General features: G+C 23.9%; 1 protein-coding gene across 1 annotated transcript; it reads left to right on the forward strand.

Annotated features, from left to right (window-relative positions):
- The first annotated feature begins 1,718 nt into the window (after nt 1–1,718).
- LOC113557458 (RNA transcription, translation and transport factor protein) lies at nt 1,719–6,182 on the forward strand. Its single transcript, XM_026962991.1, has 5 exons — nt 1,719–1,915; nt 3,966–4,190; nt 4,274–4,369; nt 5,592–5,752; nt 5,820–6,182. Exons 1-5 carry the CDS (start codon nt 1,855–1,857, stop codon nt 6,024–6,026), a joined length of 750 nt encoding a protein of 249 aa, XP_026818792.1. The 5' UTR covers nt 1,719–1,854; the 3' UTR covers nt 6,027–6,182.
- Nucleotides 6,183–9,554: the final 3,372 nt, after the last annotated feature.

Below are 9,554 nucleotides of genomic sequence, written 5' to 3' on the forward strand. Positions count from 1 at the left end.
TGTTTACTAATATTATAATGTTCCGAGTGTTCGGATAGCATCTACTGGCCTACAGACCTGCAGTAGTGCAGCTGTCACGATTTTTAATCACCACGACGGCTCGAAAATGATACGATAGATATACATTACACATAGTACTAGTGTCTAGTAACTAGTATATTATGATCTAAGCGCTACACCCAAAGGTGGAATCTTAAGTACAGCCAGTACAGGACACCAATATCATAAAACAATATAGAAATAATACTCGATTAGCTGTTTAATTTTTTATTCTAATATAGTTACTCCTTTTAGAGACGGTAGGTTGACAAATACAATGAAATTTATTTTTTGTTGACGAGTTTTTTTTACTAAGTACATATACTGTACGCATTCTTCTATGGGAAAAATATTTTGCCGATGTGTACAGTTATGAGACAAACTTAAAATAATAAAAGATAAAAAATTATATTGCAGCAAACGGCTCATACTCTATGAAACGACTATAGTTAATATTATGGTCGCCACGATAATGCTATATCAGCATTCAGTATTTCAGTGTAAGCATGTTCGACTGTTCTCTTCACATTTTTTTCTTTTTGTTATTATCTATCTAAAACATATGGTTATCTAATGACTAATAAGCAGAGCTTATTAAACAGTTATTGTACGGACCACGAGAGAGGGGATCCCCGTTTTTGAATAATTGTTTATTTTACTGAATGTAATAATATTAATTATTATATATTAAAATTATAATAAGTACATTACATTATTATCGTGATTCACGAAATCATGATATAGGTATCGTATCCGTCAACAAAATTTTTTTTTTTAAATTGTATAAAAATATATTATTTCTTTTACCAAATTAATTATTAACAAATGTTTACTTTCAAATCATTTAAAAAATCATCAATATTTTAATCTCTAAATGGTTGCAAGGTTCTTGCTATTATTCTTGCAACCACCCATCTAAGCAAAAGGAAGCTTAATTAACATTCAATGGAACATTTTTGTTTTTTTTTATACTATATAAACAATTAATTTGCAGAGTATGGGTTCCAATTAATATTTTTATAAATGTGGCCATTTGCCATTATTATAATCGGTTAGTCCCACTAATTGTAGATTGTACTAATTATGTCAATAATTACAATTATAGAATTGTAAAAGCTTTAATTGAATGGCATAAAACAACTATTTTGATTTTAGCATATGTATGTTGAAAATTACGGATCAAATTTTGTCTATCCTAAGCCAATGTATATACCTACTACATAACATAATTTGTTTGAAAATTGTGATTGACTCGTAAATGGCAGTTATTTACATTGTAATTCTATACTTACAATTGTAACACAGTAAATAATAAAAAACCTACAAATTTTTTTGTAGTAACTGTTCTAGCCATTACAATTATCCGGTTAAGTGTCGATTAACGCTAAACGGCCGATAACAGATTTTATTAACTGCAGAATTCTGCCGGTTTAAGTGTCCATTAACGCTTAACCGAACATTGTAAAAACGGCCCTTGGTGTATGATTAAATTGTTTTTATTTTACGATTTATAATATATACTGCCAGTCAACTAACGATTATTATTTATTATCACCAACATTATTGGCCTCCACAATGGATGCGTTATTTTATGTTTTTGATAATAATAATTTGAACTCCCGCACAAATATTACAATCATTTGTAATTGATAAAATATTATCACTTCACATGACCAAAGTGTAAGCTAAAGTTAATAGCTACTACAGGGGAAAATTTGATTTGTTAGTTCTGACTATAAACAGATTTTTAAAACCTTAAAATTTTGTTGATGTTTATAATCATATAGTGTTAAATCTATTGAATCCTGATTTGGAATGTCTATCAACAAGGTGAAAGCCGTAGGTTATCCGTTGGCTGCAGTGTTTGATGCGAATGGTAAACTATTTTTTATATTAATATTTTATGTTAATTATTTATGTTCTGATAGTACTAGTTATGATTTTCACTAGATCTAGTAGATACTAGAACTAGTTACATGTCATGTGATTAATACATGTGAAATTGTTGATAATTATTAGATATATTATTGAGTAATTTTTTTTATTTAAATCAAATATCAAATTAATGTTCTTATAATTAAAAAACAAAAATTTATGATTTTTTGTAGGTTAAGGATAGAGTTAAGTTAAGATTGTGTCATTTAAACTAAACTAAGTGCTGCATATTTTAAAAATTAATTATCATTCGTACTTAAACTTAATTTACAATTCTAATATAACTTGTATTTTTTATTGAAGCAAATGTCTATACAAGTATTAATATTTTTTTAAATGTGTTATCATTTTTATTATTTTAAGATTTTTTGTTTAAATTTTGATTATAATAATTTTATATAATGACTTAGGACAATTTACTATTTTACATAATGCTTATCTTATATATAAAAATTTTGTGTCACAGTGTTTGTATAAAATGAACTCTGAAACTACTGAACCAATTTTGATGAAATTTTTTACATTGTGTGTATTTTGGTCCAGTTTAAAAAATAGGATAGTTTTTATCTCGATTAAGGCCCTCAATATTTTTGCTTTGCAATAATTTTGAAAAAGAAAGTTATTCAATTATTCAATTGTCAATTATAGTTAATATTTCTCAAAAAAAATTAAGTAAATAATGTATATTTTGGATATTATTTTACATTCTAATATACAACAAAAACAATTATAAAAATTTAAAATAGTCTCAATCTATAAAATGATGTATTTAATATGAAATATAAATAAATCCATAAGTGTATAATATGGTTGAACTATTATTGAAAATAATTTTTAAATTAAAATTACTAAAAAAAAATAATAATATATTAATTATATTATGAATTTAATTGTATAAATGTGAAATGAAAATCTTTGTATAGGGTTAACTCTGGAACTACTTATCAATTCTTTTTGATTTTTTTTTTTTTTATAAACGAAAGAGTATATCACAAAGAAGGTTTCTATCACAATAGCATTTGTCTAAATTAAAAAAACTTCATCTACTAATTAAAATAAACGTGTATTATTAACTTGTTAATTGTATAAATTGTATACATATAAATATGTGTGTATATATGCACATAGGCATAAATTTGGGGAGTTTAAGAGGGCTTAGCTCCCCCCCCTACACCTTTTAAAGTTTTTCAAGAAATTTAAGGTAATTTATTAGAGAAAATTGTAAAATGTAAAACGTAATTCCTAATCAGAATATAGATATATGTGCAAATGTGTTATGTGAACATTTAAGTTTCATGTATGTATTTTGTATTGTAAATTTATAATAAAATTAAAATGATTGAGCCATACGTTAATATTTTATAATGACAACGATAAAAAGTTATGTATTATACATTTATACGCCGTTAAGTAAATAATTTTGAAGTTTTTATATACCTACATCTTTAATATCTTATATAATAAATGATATCATCCAGTGGCAGATCCAAGGGATGGGTAAAAGGGTAAATACCCCCCTTGAGCTTATTATGTATAAATTTTATAAATTTATAAAAGTATAAAAATGTTGTCATTGATACCAGTTTGTAAGAATAAATTCTAAATGGTGAATATTATAATAAGTAAATAATATAAGTAATTAATGTTTATATTAATAAGTATGTTTTAAGTAGGTATGAATAGTATCAGATGGATATATTTTAATTAACCACCCCTCCTTGATGAATTTCTGGATCCGCCCCTGATATCATCTATACACTAAATCAAAAAACCAAAAATAGTTTTTATCCTTTCGCTAAATGTTAGCACTGTTAGTATTATAGGCAACCAAAATTAATGCTGGTGCATTTTGAACGGGGACAGCTAGTAAGATATACCTTACTTGTTCAATACCTATTTATATTAACAAATATCTAGATAAATATTACTTAAGAACAGGACTGAATAAAACTAAATTAAATAATTTTAATTAAATTTATTATTGAATTTAGATCAAAAAAGTTTTCGGTTGTTAATTTTGTGGTTGGAGGAAAACATATTACATACTTATGAACCAGAGAAACGGACAGAGTTACAAAATATTGATTCTCCTTCTTGGGATATAGCATTTAAAAACTATTGTGTATCATCTTCTAGTCCAATTAAAACTACTGAAGCTATAGATCAGTTGGAATGGTTATTAGGTGTGGCAATTCGACTAACATACAATAAAGAAAGTAAATATAAACCTAATATTTATAATTATATAAATTGTTTTATATTCTTACATATTAAGTGCGTCTGTTCATAATTATTTTAGAAAATAAATTTGATTCTGAAACAAAAAAAACACTAGAAGTTTCTGCTGATGTTCCAATGATTATACCATCCGATAATCCAATTGACAATCTTGACGGTAACTATTTAATTTAAGTACTATTTTTTATAAAATAATAATTATCTTAAATTAATTGTAGTATAGTTTTCATAATTATTATTAAATAACAACTAACAGTAGTTGCATTAAGAGGACGTCACACTCGCATGTGTTGTCTCTGTCTTACACTCGTACAACATAGTAAATTTTCATTCACCAGTTTCAATACCGTGCTTTTAGTTTTGATTTTAGAGTCAATTGACCTATTATCAAACTTTTAGGTGAGATGAATATCTATATCCTCACATTGGTTTTTATGATATTCTAATTTTTACGTAAATTATGAGCATTTTCAAATATTCAATATTTTTCTTACTCATAACTCACTTAAAAATTAAAATATCATAAAAACCAACAAGAGAATACAGATATTAATCTTACCTAAAAGTTTGATAATAGATCAGTTGACTCTAATATCAAAACTAAAAGCATGCTATTGAAACTGATAAATGAAAATTTACTATGTTGTACGTATGTAAGACAGAGACAACACATGCGGGTACGACGTCCTCTAAACAAAATGTCAGTAAACAATTGATTTTCTCTTGGCCCACACACAATATAACAATATAGCAGATATGTGTCCAGCAAAACCAATCTTGTGTGGTTTGCTTTAGTATTAGAATGAATTAACATATTATAAAATTTCAAGTTAAAAACATTGTTATTGTTCTTAATACCATTTTAAAAATATTTTATGTACTCATAATTTGCATTTTTAAATATCATATAAATTGCATGATGAAAATACTAAAAACAAAGAAAATGTTCTTAAATGAAAACATGATTGTAGGTCAATTCATTCTAATACTCAAACTAATAATTTAAGATTAGTCTTAAATGGGTCAAAAAAAGTAAACAAATATAGTGCATTGACATCCTCACTGTAATCATTATTTTATTCAGTATACAAATTAACTAATTATATATTATTATTATTATTATTATTATTATTATTATTATATCATCAGAAGCATATTTTTAAACAAAATTATTATGTAATCAATAAAAAAAAATTTAAGTTTTAAATAAAGCAACAAAGTTATTGGTGACTCCATTTCTGAGTAATTATAAGCTGTTTATTATTAAGTAGTAATGATTAGATAAATAGTTCTTGCTACTTTTCAGTAACTTTTAGTGAGCTATAAATCCAGTCAATTTTCAAAATATATCATAGTTTTCAATATTATTGTTTTTATAGTTAACACTAGTGATTTCAAGGAAGGTATTGAGAAACTTGCAGATTTACTAAAAATTTCCAAGCATCCAGATCACAAAATAACATTAGAAGCTATTCATAAATTTATAGTTAAAAGGCTTAATGAAGAAGCAATAAAAAATCCATCAATAATATTACCTAAAGTATATTAATTTATTATGTATGTATTACAATTAATAGATACTTTTTATAATATACTTATTTATACAGGGAGAAGCTTTTCCTTTAGAAAAAGTAAAAGGTCATAAAATTGAATCCAAAGATGCAGCCGTTCTACATGCAATGAAAGTTTTGAGGTTAGCACAGCTGCATAGGTTACGTGATCTTCAAACATGTATTAATGAATGTATAGTTGCTATGCAGGAAGTTACTTCTGATCCAAAAACAGATACAAAATTGGGAAAAGTGGGATATTGAACACCATATATTTGTAATTTATTATTATATTTAATTAAATTGTAAGATTTATATGAATGGTAAAAAGCTTCTATACAAAGAATGAATTTTTTAAAATTCTTTGTACTTATATTTCTTTGATAATTTGTTTAATAATAAATTATGCTTAAATAATGATTTATTACAGAGTTAAGGTTAATCTCGTTTACCATGTAATAATAATAACAGTTTAACAGTTTAACTCATTGAAGAGTTCAAATTCATTTAAAATAATATAATTATCAATTAAAAAATGAATAATTAAATACTTTATTAAAATTGATTTAAATATGTTAATGAGGATATCTCATAACTCTGGATAGCTTTGCTAACTTGTACATTCTTAGAACTATTTTTACAAATGATATTTGTATTTATAATAATTATAAATATAATATTAATATTAAAAATAGTACATAAGTATATTGTCGTCTATTATTATGTATTTAATTTAATAATTATAACAGACAATTAAAGAATATTTACATTTATTGTTTTTAATTTCAATTAATTAATTATGAAAGGTAAAATAAGTAATTAATATTCAAAATAAAAATAATTTCACTCAATATTTTTTGTTTGTTCATTGACTGCAATTTCTTTTGTAAAATCTGTACACAAATAGGAATTAATAATCATAAGTTGCTTTAATCAAATTGGGAATAATTAAAATACATATTATGAATATTTTTTCATAAACGATTAAATTTAAAATTCATAAAATCTCAAAAAATTTTAATTATTTTCTATTTTAAAATTATTTTTTTGTGTTTAAAATTTGAAAATTGAATACAAGTTTCTTCATTAAATTTTGAACCTATATTTAAAAAAAAAATCAACCGGCAGAAAGAGACAAATTAATTTTTATTAGTATTTGATGTACAAATTTTTACGAAATAGCATATTCATCTATAAAATAGCTATTCCTCAAATGATTTTTTATTGCAATTAAAAATCAAATAATTGTTGATATTTAATATACTTACAGTATATTAGAATATTTGGTTTATACTATAGTGACCTCAAGTACTTGCACTACACTTGTAATAACTTCTCTACAAACACTGGTCGGTTGAGGAGCTTGGGATTGGTGAAATAAAGTGAACAACAGAGGTAGGTTAATAATTTGATTGTTTATAATATAAGTGTTTAATATACTTTTAATAAAATTTGTGGACAGAGTGAAATAACTGCCAGAGATATTAGTTAAATTAATAGTTTGGATCTGGACTTGGATAACAAGTAGCTCAACGACTCAATTAAGTCCTGTAATTTGGGATTTAAGACTAATTCTAATTATACAGCGTATCGAGACCTGTATAATAGTCTCGGCTGAACAAATACCCGATATGTAGAATAAAGGTGAAGGATCAAAGAAGCCAAAAATGGATTAGAAATGCTAATAGGAATCCTTCACTTGTTTTTAATAGTACAACTATTATTGTGCTATATTATGCAAATTTGTAGAAAACGAAACATCAACTAATTCGTAAACATTACGCTTATGTCAAACTCATAGCGAACTAGTTGTAAAAATATAATATCAATATAAAAAGTATAATAGTAAAGAGATTTTGTTCGTTTCTACAACACCTTCTCTATTATCCTTATTACAAAATGTTCATCAAATGCTTATAATATGATTTTTTTCAAAATATTTTTAGCCTTTTTAAGTTATTTATAAATATTTGAGAATTTCAATTGTTTTTAGTATATTTTTATTTATTTTTTAAACAATTTTTTGCTGAGTTAAAATGTTTGAAAATGTAATACAAGATTTAGAAAAGTTGTTCTTACAAATATAAAAATATTCCAAATACATATGCACATTTTATGTTAATAAGCATTTAAAGTTTAAATTAAGAAAAAAATTGTCAAAATCAAATTCTTTTGTAAAAATGTATAGTATGCACATTTTCTAGCTAAGGCTTGAAAATTTAATACAAAGTTTATCATCAGTAATTTTACTGAAACCAAAAATTTTAAAATTTATAAGCATAATTTTTATTTATAAATATTTTAAATTCAAATATGGCGAAGTTAAATAATCGAAGTATGAATAATGATATCCATTATTTTGTTATTGTTCAAAAATACAAATTTTACTTATATTATGTATATTTTATATATACAATATTTATTAAAAACAAAATATATATTTTAATCCACTGTAAATTAGTAGTAAGATAGCAGTAAAATAAATTATTTTATGTAATAGCAATATCAAAAAACATATGAAATATACTCAATGATATAGGCTCATAAACTTGCCTCTACTCAAAAGAATTTTTCATACTCAATGAATACATCCATTACAGTATCTCCGAAGCAGAACCCACTTTCCCTCCTTTTTTTTTATTTTAAATATTAACCAAAAATTTGTAAGATTTCAAGAATTTTTTTGTTTTAGTTACAAATTTATTATTTTTATAGTTTTAATTTGATATTTAACATTTCTTTTTTTGAAAAATTATTTTAAAATAATAATTATTCAAGTAAGTAACTAATCAGATTTAAGAAATCTAATTTTAAGTCTTATGTGGGTCTTTTTAAATGTACATAAATATTAAACTTAATATTTATTCCAATAATAGTAATAGGTAATTACAATTACAACATATTATAAAATATTTTAAGTTTCTTAAATTTTTGTAAGTTCTTTTTGGTTCCAATAAAGATAATTCTAAATATTAGTTGAACAATTATAAGAAGTTAATGAATGGTCTGTCACTCTTAAAATTAACAGCAGGAGACCAAAATAATAATAACACTAAAAATAATATGTTGTAATAACCAGGAAGCAATACATTTTTTGAAAAAATCAATTTTTTTTATACATTTATTTCATACATAATAAAAATAAAAAGATTTATATACCTTGTGTAACTGATTTTATAATATAATTATAGAGTTTGTAATATTTTAACTTACATGAACCGTGATTTTTATATTACAACTATAACTGTCATTAACAATATATGACTAAAAGTTTCTGACACTTAGGAGAGACACACAATATTAATACATTCTCAGGCAATATTGGAAAAAGTATGAATCGATTATATCTAGGTATTTACATTTTAAATAACTGTATTGAGGGAATTCTCAATAAATCACACTAATTAAGACCAAAGGAGAGCAAACAATGAATAAGAATTTGAATGTATAATATAATTTAAAATAGAACTAATGTATATGTACAATATATCAGCATAAAATTAAAAAGTAAAATATGTATTGTTAAAATTAGATTATAAATGTATTTGATAAATATAAACTACAAAGGTTCATTGTGGATAATTGACATGTAAATAAACAATGCTCTATTGCACATTGCTTATTTTTTATTTTAATACAGGATAAATGGATATGATGGATTAAGCAAGTACACAATTTATAGAATTTTATACATTTTTTTTTTTGTTTTATTTAATTACAATAGGGCAAAACAATAATTCAAAAAATTGGTGTAGTAAAACTGTACTAGATTAGGTGATCATCACAAATTCT

Source organism: Rhopalosiphum maidis, chromosome 3 (assembly GCF_003676215.2).
Source record: "Rhopalosiphum maidis isolate BTI-1 chromosome 3, ASM367621v3, whole genome shotgun sequence".
Taxonomy (NCBI): Eukaryota; Metazoa; Arthropoda; class Insecta; order Hemiptera; family Aphididae; genus Rhopalosiphum; species Rhopalosiphum maidis.